Raw genomic sequence first — 19,048 nt, forward strand, 5'->3', positions numbered from 1 at the left:
ATATCCGGGAGTCGAGGCGGTGAAGAAGGAGCCAGATGTGGGAGGACGTAACCCTGACGGGTGATCGATGGCTTGCATACGCGAACCGATTGAACGAGAAAGAGGCTTGCAGGCGCCCATTGGTGAATTGCGCAGATTGGACATGCACCTTTTTTGCGCTGTTGTCCTGCACCGCGCATCTTCCGTCCTTCCGCCGGGGCTGCAGGAAAAAGCAAATACGGCCAAAGGAGGGTCCCATCTGCGGCTTCGCCCAGTCAGCGAGCCGCGATGCCAGTGATTACCACCACCATCACCTGCACCGCCGCCATCCCGCCCGTGGGAGGAACGAACGAACGAAAGAGACGCGGGACGACGTTCTAGAAGACCAGATTTGGGTTGGGATACGCACGTATCTGTGTGACCCCCACATACATGGCAGGACATTTCTCGTAAGGATTGCTCGATATGAGCATTTTGTCGAGGCTGCAGGGCCTCCTTTCTTTGCTTTTTCCTGTTCCCCTCTCTCGCGTGAGTGTGTCTTGCAGGTTTGGTGAAGACAATAGCGAAGCGTTCCTGGGGCCCGGGGGTGGCTAATGTCGTGCGATGGGAGAAAATGTGGGACTGGGAGACAGATGGGGACGGATTTAGAAACCGTGTTTTCGTGCGTTCAACTGAGACTAGCTTGCTTCATGTTCGGTATGTCTTCTCGCAGGGTCGTAATCTTGGATGGTATCGACGGCAGGCTGGGTGCTGGGTTTGGTTGGTTGGTTGGGTTTCGGTCTGGCGTCGGTCTGGTGACCTTTCTGCTGGCCACCGGCGCGCTTCTCGGTGGTTCTTTGGGAGGTCAATGTCTGGGCGGCCGGGGTGCGTAGGCGGTTATGTCGTGTGTAACGTCGGGTCGTTTGTCTGAGACTTGGAATGTGAGCAGTCAGGTATCTTGGGTCAGGTGACTTCGGGAGGTTTGAGGCGAATTTGGATAACGGTGTAATTCAGTTTGTACGAGTCTGGAGGTGAGTCTAAGTCTATTATTTGATAGGCTTGATCCCAAAGACGTCATGTGATGAAACGGTCCTTTGAATCCTCTCGAGAGGCCCACGGCTGCGTTGTGTAATTGATAACTTCTTGAGGCTCACGCAACTGCCAGTCCGCTATCTTTTTTTTTTTCAGGCTCTCGACGTTAAGAATTACTTCGACGATCTTCTTGTCGCCTACGTTTCCAAGTACACCTGAACGTGCGCAAAGGTCTTCGAACCTGTGTGGCGTACATTGCTGATAGTCGTAATCTGAGAGACTCGCGCCCAAAGCTGGCCAATTGCTCTTAGCCCATCAACTTACAAGTTGGCTCACACGTAGAATGCACAGAATCACGCAGATAGAAATAGAACATGTGCTTTTCACTTGCCTCTCGCGTTCCAGAACCCTTAAACTTCAAGTGCCACATCAAACCGTAGTCGTGTCACGTAAGAGTCAATATCAACTCTGCTCTCACACATGACGATTCCACAAGTACAAACATAATATTACAGAGTAAACTTTTCTGTAAAGCCTGTTTCAAATCCCCACATTGCATTTCTAATAATAGCTCTCTGTTGCAAATGTCTTTCGCTGAAGTGCAATCTTTCCATTCCGTTTCAATGAGTGAAATCCTAAAACTGGTTAGTTGTATTTTATATAGTCTCGCGGCTCCTAAACGATTACTGCCTTCACAGTAGCTGCATAGTAATAACTAAAAATACATAAACGTAAGTCGTGGTCTTCTTTTCTTTTGACCTCAGAACGATTCTGCATATTGTTTAGCTACAAAACAGGCTTAGAGAAGAACAACCTTGTATCTGAAATGCTGAGCTGGCTAGCACTATGATGGCGCTCAAGTGAACTCCTTCTCTACTCATTTTGAAAGAAGCAACTACTTTGCAAGCGATATTAAAAAACATCATGGACATCTGTGTGGAGAAAGTGACTATCATTGAATGCTACATTTAAGCGTAACTGCACCAAATAAAATTCTCCATGAGTCCAAGACTATGATATGAATTTTACTCGCCAGAATGGCCAGTAAGCACGTATCAATTGACTGATGGAGATGCTCTGGTGTTGTATTAATACTACAAATTGAGTCTTTGTGACTAGTACCTCGAAATCCTAAGTCTATCTGTGCTGTTCATCCATTTCATAAAATTTCCATCGTAAATCGTCATTAGATATTATTTAGGACCACCCTGCTTAGATGCTGCCATAGCAGCCATCCTGGCCTTTCGTGCTGCTCTCCACCCTGGAGATTTGAGCCGCAGGACTGCAGTTTGTCAGCACCTTATGTAGGATATTTCGTTAATGCAACAAGACTTACCAATTACTGCCGAACCAACAAGCACAAGGTCCAGCAGAGCCAGACCAGTGAAACACCATCCGCTGCCCATCTTTGAAACAAGAGATGGGATCACGAGGGCTGCAATGGCAGCACCGGGATTGCGGAGCATGTTTCCGAGAGCGAAGGCGCCGGCAGCCTGTTGTTGGACACACTCGGTCAAAAAGGCTGTTGTGGCCACAAACACCCAGTTCATGCCGAAGCCAGCTGTAGTCGCACAACATCAGCCCCGAGATCATCGAGCAAACTTTGGGAGCTTTTTAGGGGGTACTTACTCAGGAATGTTGCGACAAGGACAGCGGCAGGATGGATTGACTTGTCGACAAGCCAGCCGTACATCAAACATCCACCGGCGCAGATCAGGACGCCCCAGATCTGATCTGACAATCTGTTTTCGGGGTCGACGTGATTGTCTGGGGATGCCTTCACGGCACGCGCACGTCTCCAGTCTGACACGCGACCACCGATGATAGAGCCAACAATCATGGCGACACCGACAGCCAGGAAACCTGCGCCGACGCCAGCAGTGGACCAGTTGTAACGGTCTGAAAGCTCGGTGGGGAGCTGCACGGCAATGGCGAAATACGTCGAGTACAGCATGGCTGTGTTGAATGTTACAATGCCAATGGGAGGGTAGGAGAATAGCTTCCAGTATCCGAGAAGAGTTGGCTTGGGTGGTGCTGGGCCCCTCTCTGACTCAGGGGCCAGAGGTGAGGACAATCTTGGAGGAAAGAAAACGACACTGGACTCGGTGTACAGCTTTCCGTTCCCCACCCTCGCCCTGAGAGTCTCTGGGAGCGAGAAAATAATGACAAGCCAGAGGACAAAGCCCGAGATTGCTGCGGAAAAACATTGTCAGTTAATGTTTGTCTGCTGTCAAGTTTGGTCGTACTCACCGAGGAAGCCAAAAATCCAGCGCCAAGAGGCGGTAGTGAGGGCACCTCCAAGCACAGGACCCAACACGGGGCCCAGTTGAGGGCCGATCAAAAAGACGGACATAGCTGTCGCACGTTTCTTTGGTTCAGTGACCTACGCAATCGGTTAGAATCATGAGGACAGAACGAAAATGAAAATGAGGTACTAACATCTGCAACTGTTCCAGCACCCATCGACACCACAGCGGCGGATCCAAAAGCCTGGACAATGCGCAAGAACACCAAAGCCCCATAGTTCGCCGGCACTACAGCAAGCAGAATGTTGGCAACAATGTAGATGGCGACGGAGATGATGTACAATGGCCTGCGACCCTTCCAGTCGGCAAAACTTGACCAGAAGAGGGGCTGATCCGGTTAGCCTACTGGGGTATGTCATCAACGGTTGAAGCACTTACACCGACGGCAAAAGTCAGCATGAAGACTGACACGGACACGTTGATGGCTGTTGCGCTGGCATTGAATTCATTCTCCAGCACAGGCAACGCTGGCAGATAGATGTTGCCTGCGAGGGGACCAAAGCAACCTGCGATGGTGACCACGGTCAAGATGAAGCGTTTGCGCCATGGGGAAAAGGCCGTGTATGCCGGAGATGCACCGGCCTTCTTCTCAGGGTCTGCTGCGATTTGGGCTTGAAGTTGAGGTTGTGGTTGAGAAGTTGGTGAAGGAGCAGGAGCAGCAGTAGAGGCAGGAGAAGGCTTGATGGGTGTTGTGGTCCCAGAACTTGTTGGGCTGGGGTCTGCCATGTTGTGTGTTCAGAGGGGAAGGAACAATAACAATCAGAGAATCAATAAGTGGGAAAAGATGATGGCTAAATCAAGAACAAATCCTAAAGTTCCGCCAAGTCTGAAAAGCGATGTGGAAAGAGGGTGAAATGAAGTGATGCTGGATGATCATGTTCCCCAGCGGGGGTAATCAGCGGTGAATTGACTTCATATGAAGGAGATCGCTCTCGCCGGCCCAAGAACTTGTAATTGGCATGGTGCGCGCAGATCGTCAGATGCAACCACAAACCCTGGACGAAATCCTTCCCACTGCCAATCAGCCGCCGAAGGAGTGCGGCAGTGTGCAGGTGCGTGGAGAAGCTCCGCCCAAAGTACCAGTACATTGCAGGCCGTATCTGCAACACCGCACCAACGCCCGTGCCTGTGTCAGTCAGTGCCTGCGCCTGTGCCTGTGCTTTCCATCATCCCAACCACAACCTACCTTAAGCCAAACCTCCTTGGGAAAGTCCATGGAAGCCTCATTCCAGCGAAAAGTGCCCGACGGCGACCGGGCCCTTGCTGTTGCCGCTCAAATTCGCCAAGAGGCCTATCGGTCGCCTGCCTGCTGCCCTGCAGACCGTCGCACAGCCCCTGGGAGACAGACTTATGTGCGTTAGGCCGGGCTTCCAACTTACACGGCGTGTCTGATGTGCAACTGTGCTCGCAAGCACGCCCAAAACACCAGCCAATCATCTGCAGCCTATTTTGACGAGACAGCAAAGCCACTCGTCTGTGTCCATTTCAAATTCTGGGCCTTTGCTCACCCAAACGTCAGCCCTAAGCGTAGGCTGCTGCTGAGTTGTTCTTGGTTGGTAGGGCTGAGAAGAAGAAAAGATAGGCACTCGTTTCGGCGAAGACGGTCTCATCTAAGTCCGTGAGTTTATCATCTCTACTACTTTCTTTTGTTCCCCAGGGTCTCCGCTCGGACCCGACTTATAAACTTATTAGCTTCGCGTTTCCGACTGCTGACTTACGAACTACAGACGTCAAGCCAGTCATCATGCTCTTTTTTCTTGCGGAATTGCTGTTCCTCGGGGCTGTGGTCCTCGGAGGCTTCTACTACTTCTTTCTCCTACCTCCAAAATACCCCCAGAATATTCCCGCCATCCCTTTTTGGGTTGCACTTATCCCATTTTTCAAGGATGTCGACCAGTCCGACATATTTCGGACATACATCGACAAGCCGCTACGGACTCACGGCGCGGTCAAGCTCTTCTTTGGCGCTCAGTGGAACATTCTGGTTCATCGTCCGTCTTATCTGACTGAGATCTTCAAGAACGAAGATTTGTATCAAAAGAGCGGCAACCAGAAGAAAATTCCTCACAGCGTGCTTGCAGACTTTTTGGGTAAGCATTCCCCCAGGCCACGCCGTCGCGCACACGTATGCTCACTACAATCAGGCGACAACATCATTTCTGCCCATGGAGAGACGTGGAAGAATTACCAATCAGTCATCAAGCCCGCTTTGCAACGAAATTTCGAAGTAGGCATCATCGCCAAGAACGCAGTCAGCCTGTGCCATCTCCTTCGCGATTCCCAAAAGCGGGCCGGCCGTGGGGGCTTCGCTGTGCAGGATCTCCTCCAGCGCTACTCGGTCGCGAATTGCTCGGAAGCCATCTTGCAGACCAATCTCGGTGTAGGTTTGATTGGCTCTAGTTCAAAGTCTGATGTTGCAGGGATATCGCTGACCGCAGTCTTCCATGTAGGCCCTTGATTCCCCAGATGCACCCATCAATCTCCTCCAGACGGCGGTGAAGAGAGAAATATTCAAGCCTGTTTTCATGAACTTTCCGATTCTGGATCATCCGAATCTCCAATGGCTGTTTCCCAGTCGCGCCAAGGCCCGTCAGGTTGTTGCCAAGTTCAAGAACGAGCTCAAAGGTTCTCTGGCCCACCAGAAACCGACAGGGGACGGTCTAGGCAGCCGAATGCTACGTGCATGGGAGTCTGGCATGTGGAACGAGAAACAGCTTCTCGATAACTTGACGGTGACGTTCGTGGCTGGTCAAGAGAATCCTCAGCTGTTGATGACTTCAACACTCTACGTGTTGGCCAAACACCCTGTCAGTATTGTCCTAGTGGGCGCCGCATCTCGCCCCCAAAAGCATGCGATCTGACTCAGATTACTGACCGGCATTGCAGGAGGCGCAAGAGGCGTTGCTACGCGAAATCCTTTCCAAGGATGCGACTCCATTATCAGATCTGAGCCAAGAAGACATGCCTCACCTCACCTCAGTCATTTACGAATGCCTTCGCCTTTTTCCACCAATCGGTCAGCTCATCAACCGCAGAGCCGCAGCTTCATGCCTGCTAGGCAGCGAGTTGGTTGTTCCTGAGGGTATGCATCCAAGTTCTCCTCGGCAGCCTGGAGCAGAAAATCTGACCACAAAACAGGAACATATCTTGGCTACCACTGTCGGTCAACGAACTGCGACCCCGTGGCATGGGGGCCGGATTGCGAGAAGTTCAGTCCTGCGCGGTGGGGAACGGCCTCGGAAGAGATCCACCAGAATTACCGTCGGCGACGGGCGAGGGGCGAATTCATCTCGTTCCATGGCGGGAAACGCGCATGTCTTGGCGAAAAGTTTGCCATGCTCGAGATGCGGATGACTCTTGTGCAACTTATCCGCGAGTTCCGCTGGTGTTTGGACCCGATGTGGGTGGAAAGAATGACACCCGTGAGTCCAGTTCCCTGAGCCCTCCTCCTCGATCGCTTGATTGCTCGGTCCCGATCCCCGCCCCCATGCGGTTGGTGATTTGGGTTCCGCTTATCTACGCATGCGGTTGAGCAAGTTTACAAGGGGATCGCTGACGAGTAATTGCAGGCAGGACCATTGTACCCCAGAGCTCTGAAGCTCGTGTTTACGGAGAGAGCGAGAGAAGACGAAAAAAGCGTGGAAAAGGCGTGAATCAGTAAACGTGATAATGGGCGATTTGCAACGGTCGGTTTCAGCATAGATTTGTTTAAATGAGTAGAATAATTTAGACTTCGTGTTCCCCAGAGAGCTTCCTTTCTCGCGGAAATAATTCTGTGACAGTGTCAGTGCTGCTGAGTAGCGGTACCTTGACTAAACTGACTAGAGGCTCGTCCGAACCCCACAGACGACGGGGACTAGGATTAAGCTTCTAAATTAATCGACAGGCATCTTGATATGTGGTTGGGGAACTGGATCCTTCCAAGGATCCGATTAAGCGGGTATCGGCCAATCAGAGTTGCCCAGATGTACAGATACGACAACTCGCACAACAGGACGGGCTATGTAACTCTGCTGGTCGCAGTTCAGTCGGACGCAGCAACGCGCCAAGTAAACCGCGCCATTTGTTGGTGCTGATGCTGCGGCATCCTGCTGAATCTCGTAAAGTCGAAATAAGAAAGTGCTTACTTGCCTTTGCCTGCACGCTCGGTCAAGAAGGGCTGTGGGAGAAAAAGCGCTTGGATGGCTCTGTTGGCAAGGCCGGACCACCGACGGAGCATCCCGGTCAAGACTCTTGACTGGCTTGTCCAGAAGAGAAACTTCGTACCGAAGGCGGGCTCGCGACCAGCTGGTCTAGGCGCTTGTCAGCTTAGCGCAAGGGTCAAAATGCCTGCATTTAAGGTAGTGGGGGCTTTGCTTGCAGTTGATCTTAATGGCGCAATTATCAATGCTTGAAGATGGAATCTTACACGCTTCACAGAGGAAGAACTTTGTTCTATTCGTAGGTTTGCCAAGAACTGCTGCAACAGTCCCTGTCCCCGTCTTTGGTCCTGGAATGTCGACCACGCCGAGCCTGCCCACACCAACGAGCCAATCGCAGCAATTCCATCCGCCTCGCTGTCGTTGCAACTTGCAAGTGCGATGGGGGCCGGTCACGATGCTGTCTGTACAGCCCAAGCCTGTACCTGTACCTGTACCTGTACCTGTACCAGTGCGATGGAGTTGTGTGACCCTGTCGCTGCACCTACCTACCTACCACCGGTGTCTGCGGTGGTCGATGAGGGCCCTTCCATGGCGAAATGCTCCTTCTACTCTCGATTGCTGGGGCCCAATTCTGCAAGCACCATGTTAGTCCCGCCTCCCAAGACCGAGCCCTGCTGCCGTGCATGTACTACGCAGGCGGCAAGCCTCCTCGCTCGCTTTCCAAGTTTGGCAAGGCCTCGACTCAGAACGCTCGGTCATCCCATATTTTCCTGCGTGTGGACTGACTTTGAGGCTTTGAGCTGCACTTCTCTGCTGAAGAAGCCCATTTCTTCGGGCATCATCGGTTCCTTCGACCTTTGCAAGATATTTTTGAATCCATTCTGCTGATGATAGCCTGCGGCACACCCTCTCCAACATCATCTTGATTTCACAGCCCGATCAAAAGTTCTGGAGCGGAGGAAAACACCACCGACATCGTGCCACCCGGGCCGCGTTCCGTCCTATCAAAACACACAAACAGAAAAGAGGGCTTCCAGCTTGGCCCAGTCCTCGCTATCATCTTCAAGTCTATAACAGTCCGATATCTCCAGCTTCCCTCGTCTCATATCCACATCACTCATCGCCCACTCATCAAACCTTAATACCTAATTCATCACTCTATAATACCTTCAGACGATCCATCTGCTCTCGTTGCCTTACCACAATGGAGTTCTCAAATGATGGAAATTCCATCTTTCACCGCTTCCAGGCCGCCTTCGTCCACGATGGACAGGGACAGCTGCTGTACTGCAGCGGGCCGCAAAAGGCCAGGGTCCAAGAGCATTGGGCCGCGATCGAGCACTGCCTTCCGAGCCGGGCGGCAACAGGCGAGGCACAATTTGGGTCTGCAGATCTCAGTGGCACTTTTGAGGGCCTGAGGTTGTATGAGATGCACAACGCCAAGTTCAACAACACGTCCGGGATCATCATCGACAGCTCATCCCAGCAATCCACACTCAGCACACAGTTCGAAGAGTTCTTTGCTCAACTACTCCTCGACCAAGCCGACTTTGCCATTCGCGACCCAGAACTCATGATCTCTGCTCGAAATGACTCCGTACCCATCACAGAAAAGGTTGTCGACCTCTTTGACAGTTTCTTGAGGTATCAAGGCAAAGACGACCAGTGGGAGGCTACCGGACGCGCCTACTTCTCAGACCGTGTACAGCACTTTACCTCGCAGCGGGCCCCCATCGAGCTCTGCCTCCCTGCCTTTCCTTGCAAATCCTCAAACACCAACAAAGTCCTCGGTAAGGCTCCCGACAGAGGAGAGCAGCTGGCCTTGGAGCGTCTTCATAGCTTTGTTGAGGAGATTGAGAGCATTTATCAGCCCGGTGCCAAGCTGTGGATTATCAGTGACGGTCACGTCTTCAGCGATTGCAGTGAGTCCCCTACTTATCTCAGTGTTGGCCCACTCTAACATTTACCAGTTGGCGTTGATGATGCCGATGTCGATACATATGGCGAGCAATTGAAGGAGATGAACCATGCCGTCGGTCTCCGCCGAGGAAACACCAGCCGCGTTGGTTTCAAGTCGCTTGTTGACCTTTTTGAGTTGAACGAGACTAAGACTCAGACCAAGCTCTCAGAGCTTGCTACCAAGATTGGGATTCCTTCGATTGCTCACCATGTTCAAACTGGCCACACGGTCGAAGCAGAGCTTTCGCGACAGATCTTGATGACTGGCTGCCAGCCTCAGGAATCAGCAGTGCGAGCCAAGATCAAGTCCCAGAATGCAGCCATCCTGGCCCTGTATCGTGGATTTTCCCGCTTCATGTTGGAAGACCTTGAGCTTCATCCCTTCACTCAGAAGATGACCCGGACGCAACAAAAGAAGCTGTCTACAAAGGTGGCGTTCGAGATGATTATGGTAAGCTGAGACTCGTCCAATGACAGGGTGCTCTACGGCTTTAGGTTCCCCAACATGGACACAAGCTAACGCTTAATTGCAGCGCAATCAGGCATATTCCAACCTCGTGGAACTTCTTTTCCCCAACTACGTTCGCCTTTCTATTCATGCGTAAGTATCCTTTATTTTGCAACGCTGTTTTTGCAACTAACCTTTCCTTAGTCACAATAATGCTGGACCCAAATTTGGCATTCAGCTCTTCGACCCTGCAGTTGTCAGAGTTGTGGAGGGTCTGTCGCCCGACGGGGTTCCGATGACCTCTCGTGATCTTCTTCACATTCCTACTCCCTGGCACAACTGTGTGGTAGAGATTGAGGGTAGCCCTTATCTCCTTGTTACCAAGGCAAGCATTCCAAAAAAGGCCATGGAAATGGGTGCAATGACTGGAGGTATCTCCAATGTCGGCGGTGCATCTTTCGTCTTGCGCCCGACAAGCAAGACGGCAGTGGCCGAGAAAGAAGAAAAGAAGGAAGCGTTGGTCGCCGCTCCCGAAAAGCCTTTTGGCATCACACGAAGAATGTCATTGAAGCCTGCCAATGGCCAAAAAAGCTTCGACTGGACCCGAAGGCTGGCGGCGCTTCCGATTCTCGGTTGGATTGGAGCTTTCTTTTATCACCGCTTTGTGGAGACGTTTGCTTAGACTGCTTACATGCTTTTCTGACTGCATCAACAAGCGTAGCGTTGGATTATGGGAGGACAACATATCAGGCGTTTCTAAACACTCTTTAAATCTTAATGACCAATTAGATAATTCTACCAAAGCTTTTCTGCTCATACATCTTCCCTGTCGTTTCCCAGTCTGACCGTTGTCGCTGGACATGTCACTGTACATATGCCTAGATCCCGGTGGTTCGGTTGAGCAAGTTCCATTTCCTAAAATGGCAATCGGGTTCTTACGATGGAAAACTTGCTCATATGGGCGCGCCAAGATTTTCAATTTCCACAGCAAACAACGAAAACGCACGGAACCAACTCAAGTCCACCGTCGTCGAATATTCTCCAACCGGATGTAACACAGCATCCGTTTGCACCCCGCAAAACATATTGTTGTCGCTCGAAGGATTCATTGAGCCGTTTACTTGCGCATGTAAGGGATGTCACTCGTCCTACATTGAACAATGGCTGCAAGGATAGCTCTGGGTCTCGACGCGTGGGAAGTATCGGGATAAGAAGTCCGCTGCTCCCACATGTTCTGCCAGACATATTGCGTCAACTCTGATATCCACGGACTCGAGTGTGCTTCAAGATGCGTCTACATGCTTCTTTTTCGAGCTTGTTGCTGACATGTCTCGCAACAATGACGCTGGCTCAAGATGAAAGCTCAGTGCAAGCATGTAAGTTCTCACGTTGCGGCTGTCCCTCCCCACAGCAAACCTGACAAGAAAAAGGCATCCCGCGTCCAACAACGACCACACCGGCATCTCCCCCACCGACGTCTCTCCCGCGAACTTTTGGCATGATCATTTCCCGCGCTTTTGAGATGTTAGACGTCTTTGGGCCCCTGGACGCCCTCGGCATGCTCGCGAGAATCCACCAGCTCAACCTCTACCTCATCGCCGAGACAATGGATCCGGTGACGGTCGAACCGGTCTCCGCGGCCATGAACGCCAAAAACTCAAGTTTCGTAAGTCTCGCTGTCCTTCTTGGCTGGAAATCATCCACCCCGCTCAAGCGGAACCTCGTCCTCCGAGGCCCAAACTCGACTTGGCGGAATCGTAAGACGTTGCTTGCTTACCACCTCAAAAAAATACACAGTTCCCCAAAATCCTCCCGACGCACACCTTCGCCACCGCCCCGACCGACATCGAGGTGCTGATGATCCCAGGCGGCCTCTGGACGCGCTCGCCCAACCTCAACTCCACCATCGCCTACGTGCGCGCCACGTACCCGAAGCTGCGGTACCTCGTCAGCATCTGCACGGGCGCCTCGATTGCCGCGCGCGCGGGGGTGCTCGACGGGCGCCGGGCGACGACAAACAAGGCCTCGTGGGCGAGCACGATCGCGTACGGCCCGAACGTCACCTGGGTCCCAAAGGCGCGGTGGGTTGTGGATGGGAACGTGTGGACGTCGTCAGGGATCAGCGCGGGGATTGATGCGACGCTGGCGTTTATACAGGATGTGTATGGGAGGGAGAATGCGACGTATATTGCGGATTTGATGGAGTATGAGTGGCATGAGGATTCGGGGTGGGATCCGTATGCGGAGAAGTTTAATGTTACGGGGAGTTGAGGGAATGTGAGTTGTGAGTTCTGAGGAGCGACTAGACAGTTGATCGTTACGAGTCACGGCCCGCATAATGACATGAACTGTTTCTGTTACAAAATATCTGTTTCTCTTCACTTATTGGTCTCCTCCAATAATACAGTATGACTGTAGTTGAATCAGGTGAGTGGTCTTCGTGATTCTCTATCATCATGTAAATGCACAGAGTACTCCATACAGATTTTGGTTGAGTAACCAAGCATTATAGATGACCTGCAGAATGCCCTCAGATGCTTTTGCGAAGAGGGAAGGTCGAAAGTAGCTGAGCAGAAAGAAGATCTATAATCTGCTTGAACAAATCAAACAACGGAGAGGTAGTTGATTTTGACTTTAGAGTTTGCGTCATTGAACATCAAAAGTCTGTTTCTCAGATCGCTTTGTACTGTGTGTCTGGAAGATGTGACTTGGCTTTAGAATAAGTGACAGAGTTAGATTACCCCCTGCCGGAGTAGCATTTGGAATTTTCAGTGCCGTAAGTCATCATGCATGACATGTTAATTTTTCTGACCGAAATGGACGAGCATGATCATTTTTCATTACTGACACGATTGCTGGAGACTTATCAGTTGAACACCTTGAGTGGTGAGTTATGATACCGGGTGGGTAGCTTGAGCTCCACAAGTCAAGTGCTACTGCAAAACATCAGTTTGACGTAGTAATATCTTACTGATGGAGGATCTGATGTGTTTTAGCGTTGTATCTCTCTGGGTGTAGATTCAACAACAACTCAACAACCCTTTTGCCTCTGTGTTATGAGTTAACCCTAACCCTTGTCAAAGACGCCGTCTGCACAACATCAAAACCTAACGAAATTTCGTTTAGAATGGATACGGCCTCAGTAGTCACACATGAATTAGAACAAAGCATGGCATCTTTGAATACGGTTCTCTCTAGAACGGAGGTTGGATCAACCTCCAACGTCGCCGTTTTGCCTTTTGACACTAGCGAAACTCAATCTGGGACGGAAAGCAACCACACCCCACACACCGAGGATCTCCATCGCGGGCCTTCCCGCTTGCAACCTTTAACAATGGACGTTTAGGAACTTGGGACGAAATATTTTTTTTTTCTTTCGCCTAACGCTGCATTTCTTGCATCCCCCCCGTTCCTCTCGACCGTAACCGTTACATTACCTCAGCATTGATTTTTATCCGAACCCGCTGCCGCGCGTTTCAGACTTGGCATGTGGCAAGTTGTCCTGCCATCCCGACTCTGACTCTCTAATATCCGGACCAACACCGGACGGGGTCCAAATATCGATGACGACGGTTGATGCGGATTTTTTCTTGGGCAGATTCGCATTCGATTCAGGCACTTTTCCCCCTTCGTATCTTGACAGTGGCCAGAGTAGGCTAGCATCTCGTTATCTTGTTTCTTTTCAGAGTCCCTTGCCGTTTTGCTTTTTGAGTCTTGTCAAGAACGCACGTGGAGAGGGGTTCCCATAACGTCGGCATCACCGACAAGGACCACAGGGCAATGCCAAATCCAAAATCCGAAACCCCAACGCCTAGGATGAACGGATGCTCTTCCCGCAATACACCCGCCACCATGTTCCTGCGCAAAGACTCCTTCAACCGCGGTGCTCTATTCCACACCGAGGCTGGCGGCCAATGACCGCGGCCCGGTCGCGTCATCCATCCTCCTCTGGCCCCCTCCCCTTCGTATCCCCCTCATCCAACAAGTCTCTGGCCTCAAAACAACACGACGCTCCTCCTGCTACAGTATGCATGCTGCATATACGTGCCTATCTTAAGGCAGGAACGATTGCTCTCCGGGTTAGAGAGGGGGCCAGACCGGGGCGCTGATGCCCAAGAGACCAGTCCTCATGATCAATATTTCGCGGTGACTCTCGGTGAGACACAGAGTGATAAACACAAATAGCCATCAGCGGCACCGGCAGCATTAGCATCAGGCTCCAACAGGCGCGTGGAGTTTCTCGCTCATGCATGTCCCATCCTCGCCCGCCTGCTCTCTCCCCTTCGTCTTCCTACGCTGCAGGGTTCAGTTCCGTGACGTCGCATTCGTGCGAAACCCGTGCAAATCACACACAGAAAAACCAGAGGGCACACCACATGGTCTGCGGCAGTTGCTAGTTACGTGCGTGGGGAACGGGGATTATTTTCTTTCGTTTGATTAATTGCCTTCGGGAATTAGAAGAGCCAAGAGCACACGGCACAGTAGCATCGAGGACGGGTAGAAAAATGTCTCTCTTTAATCCCCTTCTCTTCAGGCACACCGAGACAGCCTACCGTTCTAATTTGCACACACACACACACACACACACACACACACACCCGCGTCTAATCTCCTACTGCTACTACCCCAAAGATGCCCCCCGGAGGCGGGTAGGAAAAAAACAAACAAAAAGAAAATGGCCGGCCATGTACGTATGTACCTGACTAGGTATGTGGGGGTTCATCCAACATCCTGCAGCATCCAATACAAACAGGCTGGCCTTCCATTGCAGGACATGCAACACGCAGCAACACACCTCCCCCTCCCACCAGCACCCCTCCCCTGCGTTTTCGTTTGTTTTTCTTTCGTCTCCCGCGCAGGATGTGCAGAAAGGCACTCCCTTCTCCGCCAGCCTGGCTGGGCCCCCCTCTGGTCGCACTCACAGTCCGATGTGCACTCCCCCCTCCCCTTCACCACCATCACCAACGCTTCCAACCCCAGCCAGTCTGGATCAGGGACCAGGACCAGTTAGAAGCGCGGCTATCCTCAGCCACACAGCAGCCAATGCCATCATCATGCAATCTCCGACCTATGCCAACCAGCCTCTGGAGGAGATTTTCTCCTCTTGCCTGCGCAAAAAAAACACCAAAGTGCGGGAGTGTTGTGTCGTGCAGCCGCAGACCGCTTCTTTGCCACAACGCATTCAGGGCCCTTTTCCCGATGTAGTCGTAGTTTTTCGGCTTTGGTTCGGTAAGGCTTAGTCTGTGATGTGAGAGCAAGCGAGCAAGAAAGGCACCTCCATAGACTCTCCAAGGGCCAAGGCTATACCGTCACCAACGTGTCGTGTTGGCGTGAAGATGGCGGAGGGGGCCTCCGGATCGTCCCCAGCTACCCGGCGAACCGATATCACACAGGATTTGGGGCGAGACATACAGCTGGCCAGCGTAAAGACCTGCATTGCAGCCCAAGTATCGAATCCTCTTGTCCTGTTTGAGAAAGGTCTGTTCAAGCATCTTTTCAAATAGTAATCATGTATGTCTTTATGTGGTTGGTAGGTATCAATAATCCTTAATTCTCGTACGTACATGTCATGCGTCCGCCGCCGCAAGCAAGGGGTGCATGATCTCGGGATCCTTCCTATCGGTCCAATCGTTCGCACAACAAACGGGATATGACTGGGGAAGAGATAAAACAACAAACAGAAAATTTCAACGCTTGAACCAACTCCTCGAGTCCCCCTCGTGTTGCCACGCTGTCCGATCCCCGTTTCCTGGCGTCCGCCCGCCATGCATCTTTCCCAAGGGTATCTCTGTAGAGTCTAGTAACTCTGATGCGAATGCCCTCCCAGTACACCGTTGACCGTCAAATCACACTCATCCCGATCCCGTGGTTGTCTAATAACTCCCGTGATGCAATCCCCTCCATTTTCCTTTCTCAGTCGTGACCCGTAAAAATATGTCCACTCCGTATAAAAAACGTTTGTAAAAGAGAGAGAAAAAGGTATAGACAATGTTTTCAGTGGAAAGATTGTCAGAAAGAAAAGAATGATGAACCGCTCAACAGCCACGTTCTGCACCTTCGTACACTCTCCGATGATGAAAATACAACATTGACCGCAAAAGTAGATGATCAAAGGGAAAAAATAAGACGCGCGCCGCTCTCGAGGAGAGGGCAAAGAGGGAAAGGGTGAAGATATATGACGCCAAAGAAATAGACAGGAAACAGATATTCAGACAACCTCCCAGCCCAAAAATTACCAATAATGAAAATCACGCTTCTTTTCCGAAGCATGCCGTTGAGGAAATCTTCCCCGTCACCTAGATGCGCCTGTGGTCTTTTTTCTTTTCCGAATGTGGCAGGTTGTCTCGTTGCTTTTCTCATCTTTTGACTCCGTACCGTTCCCGTGGTATCTCCCTTGTTGAATCATTTCCGTTTATTCATTCGAGAAGCCGTGTTGCCGTGTGACGCTCCCGCCAGTGGGGGACTCAGTACATCGCGTGGGTGGATTGCGTGTACATGCGGTCGCGGTAGGCGGGAGGAAGACCGTCGTACCTGGGGCTGCTGGCGCTCGAGGACTGGTCCATGTCGGTGTCGTAAACGTCGTAGCCGTGCTGGTGGTGGTGCACGTATTGCTCCGGAGGAGGAAGGCGCTTGGAGCTGTATGCTGCCAGGCTGGTAGGGCCGGGAACCCGCTTGACGGGATAAGATGAAGGGGCGGTTCGGGACTTGGAAACGCGGTTGGCGTTGCTAACCCTGCGGTCCTTGCCGCGACCCTTGATACCCTTGTTGCTGTTCTTGTAGAGGTTGGCGAAGTACCAGTACATCTCTCGGTCCTCGTCAGAGAGGCCATCGATATCAGAGAGGGAAACGATCCAGTCGGTCAGCTCCATGAGCGTCTTCTCGTGATACTTGTTTTGGTGGTTCTGTTCATTGATTAGAAGCTGTTCCTGACATCTCCAAAGGATTGCATACCTTGAGGTTGCCTCTCTGTGTGAACATCTTGTTGCACTGGTCAAGCTTGCAAACGAAGGGCTTGGCATTGGTGTGGGTAGCCATGTGCGTCTGCAGGTTGCCGCGCTGAGCGAAAACCTTGCTGCACTGCTCGCAGCGGAAGGGCTTCTCGCCAGTGTGACGGCGCATGTGTGTCTTTTGGGAGTCAGCTAGTGTCGTTTGGTCGTACACGAAAGAGTCTCACCTTCAGGTTCCCGGGCTGCGAGAACGTGCGTCCGCATCGCGGCCAGTTGCATGCCTATGATGGATTAGGGTGAAGCGGATAGCTAGAGAGCAATGAGCACCTACGTAAGGCTTTTCTCCGGTGTGGGCGCGCTTGTGGGTATCGAGATGAGTGCTTTGGTAGAAACTCTTGCCACAGCCATCCACGTCGCAAATGTACTTCTTGGGCTTCGGCGCATCCGACGACTCTGTGGGAGTCTCGACCTGTGTCACAACCTGTTGAAAGTCAGAAAGTGTTGAAATTGTTCGACATTTCTGAGACGTACCTGAACTGTGGGTTGGGGTGCAGGCCGGGGACGAGGAGATCTGGGCTCAGGCTTGACAACCTTCTCGATCTCAGGCACGCCCTTCACGATGTCTTCCGAGTCGTTTCTCTTCTGGATCGCCTTCATGAGAGTGTCAATGGCAGTAGTGAAGTTGACCGTCTCGGCACTGGTGGGCTTGTTGTACTTGATGTCCTTGGTGTTGAGGGGGTGAGGTGTCTTCGGGTTGCTCAGTTTCGTCTCGCTCTTGGTTGAAGGGCTGCGGTGGCGGTCGTTCTGGGCCGAAGGGCTCTCCTGAGGGTAGGAGCTGGCGCGAGGAACCTCATGCTCAGGTGCCGCAATAGGCATCATCTGGCGCTCCTGCTGCGCGGGAAGTCGGAAAGGCATGTTCATGTTGGTAGGAGGGGAGTCGTATTGGGCGTAAGCGAAGTGGTTCTGAGTCGGGCACGGGTGTCCCATGTTAGGCATAGAGGCAACGCCGTAATGGTTTCCGACCATGTACTGAGGGGCCATGATGGCGCCGTTCATTGGGGCAGTCGTTGCCGCCCTCGCATCGTAGGGCACAAAGTTCGAATTATCCATCATAGCGTATTCGTTGGCAGCATGATGCTGCTGCCAACGGCCCCAAGCCTGGGGTGCGGCTGGTGATTCCGTGAGGGCCATTGGGATGAAGCCAGGCGGTTATGGCGTGGTGATATGGCACAGGATGTTTACTGATTTGCTGGTTGAGGTGATGGTGGACGGTGTCAAGTTGAATAATTCCTGGTCTGGGTCAAGAGAAGGATGAGGAGCAGACAAGGAGGGTGAGTCGGTGGAATATATCAAAAGGAAGGAGTGAATAGAGTAGAAAGATGATGACTCGAGAAATCAAGGGTCGTGATCTCGTGGGCTGGAGAAAGAAAGGAGGATGTATGTAGTTATAGACCTGGGAAGGCAGAAGGACGTATACACGCTCCGGAGGGGATGGGTTGATGTGCTGCTAGGGTCAGATTGTATTCCGAAGCCAATCGACTGGATTGGGTTCCCGGAGATCTTAGCACTAAATATACATGCATCGAAAGCGAGACCAGTAGGACCCAAAGAGTGGGCTGCTTGAGAAAAAGAATAGTTGACGGCCAGAACAAGAACATGGAGGTTTGGTGGAAATCGACCCCCACTACAACTAGCAAGACGGAGGACATCCAGAAAGCCGGGGTAGGGGGGAGACTGCATGGGCGCTGGGCGGGTCAAGGCCCTGTCGAGGTACTCGTAGACGAGCTCAAGTCCTTGTCGTCCAGGGTGGGCGAAAGACGGGAGGGGAGGGGAGGGGTAGGTCATGGTCTTGGGGGTGGGAGTGGTGTGAGAGGCGTCATGTCCATGCCTGCGACTAGTGTAAGGCAAGAGGTAGTGTGGGATGCACTCATGTCTCTGAGAGAGAGAGAGAGAGGCTAATAGACTGACTGCTCAAGTCCATAGATGGTGGAGGCGGCGGCGAACGGCGACTGGCGTTCCCAGAGGAGCTGAGGACGAAAACCCAATCACCAATCCGCCGTCCCAGCTTAGGTAGAAGGACGGTTCTCGGACTGATCGAACTGAGGGGAAAAGCAGTCGATCTGGCCACCTCGGGTTCTCAAGTAAAGGAATGAGACATTCTGTAAATATGGGCTGTACTGGAGAGAGCTGGCCACTTGGCTTAAGCTTGGATCAGGGGAACAGGGGACTGGTATTCGTGTTTGTACCTCGAACAGC

General features: G+C 52.0%; 5 protein-coding genes across 5 annotated transcripts; 3 read left to right on the top strand and 2 right to left on the bottom strand.

The window, feature by feature from the left end:
• Positions 1-2,183: 2,183 nt before the first annotated feature.
• On the bottom strand, positions 2,184-4,022 carry DTR1-1 (Multidrug transporter DTR1; the record flags this gene model as incomplete). Its single annotated transcript, XM_032033964.1, has 6 exons — positions 2,184-2,272; positions 2,327-2,551; positions 2,620-3,183; positions 3,241-3,373; positions 3,430-3,624; positions 3,675-4,022. The coding sequence occupies 6 exons, from the start codon at positions 4,020-4,022 to the stop codon at positions 2,184-2,186; spliced, it is 1,554 nt and encodes a 517-aa protein (XP_031886878.1).
• Positions 4,023-5,040: 1,018 nt separating this feature from the next.
• Positions 5,041-6,949, top strand: DIT2 (Cytochrome P450-DIT2; the record flags this gene model as incomplete). Its single annotated transcript, XM_032033962.1, has 6 exons — positions 5,041-5,386; positions 5,441-5,676; positions 5,747-6,103; positions 6,183-6,378; positions 6,435-6,718; positions 6,866-6,949. 6 exons carry the CDS (start codon positions 5,041-5,043, stop codon positions 6,947-6,949), a joined length of 1,503 nt encoding a protein of 500 aa, XP_031886991.1.
• Positions 6,950-8,642: 1,693 nt separating this feature from the next.
• Positions 8,643-10,527, top strand: DIT1-4 (Spore wall maturation protein DIT1; the record flags this gene model as incomplete). Its single annotated transcript, XM_032033961.1, has 4 exons — positions 8,643-9,360; positions 9,409-9,848; positions 9,931-9,998; positions 10,050-10,527. 4 exons carry the CDS (start codon positions 8,643-8,645, stop codon positions 10,525-10,527), a joined length of 1,704 nt encoding a protein of 567 aa, XP_031886992.1.
• Positions 10,528-11,184: 657 nt separating this feature from the next.
• inhA-2 (Isonitrile hydratase) lies at positions 11,185-12,434 on the top strand (the record flags this gene model as incomplete). Its single annotated transcript, XM_032033960.2, has 5 exons — positions 11,185-11,221; positions 11,276-11,511; positions 11,643-12,082; positions 12,253-12,272; positions 12,358-12,434. 5 exons carry the CDS (start codon positions 11,185-11,187, stop codon positions 12,432-12,434), a joined length of 810 nt encoding a protein of 269 aa, XP_031886952.2.
• A 3,875-nt stretch (positions 12,435-16,309) lies between these two features.
• On the bottom strand, positions 16,310-17,983 carry AZF1-1 (Asparagine-rich zinc finger protein AZF1; the record flags this gene model as incomplete). Its single annotated transcript, XM_032033958.1, has 5 exons — positions 16,310-16,747; positions 16,797-16,970; positions 17,020-17,073; positions 17,124-17,273; positions 17,324-17,983. 5 exons carry the CDS (start codon positions 17,981-17,983, stop codon positions 16,310-16,312), a joined length of 1,476 nt encoding a protein of 491 aa, XP_031886950.1.
• Positions 17,984-19,048: the final 1,065 nt, after the last annotated feature.

The sequence above is a fragment of the Colletotrichum fructicola genome (assembly GCF_000319635.2).
Source record: "Colletotrichum fructicola Nara gc5 chromosome Unknown KSG_Nara_v1_contig02, whole genome shotgun sequence".
In the NCBI taxonomy this organism is placed as follows: Eukaryota; Fungi; Ascomycota; class Sordariomycetes; order Glomerellales; family Glomerellaceae; genus Colletotrichum; species Colletotrichum fructicola.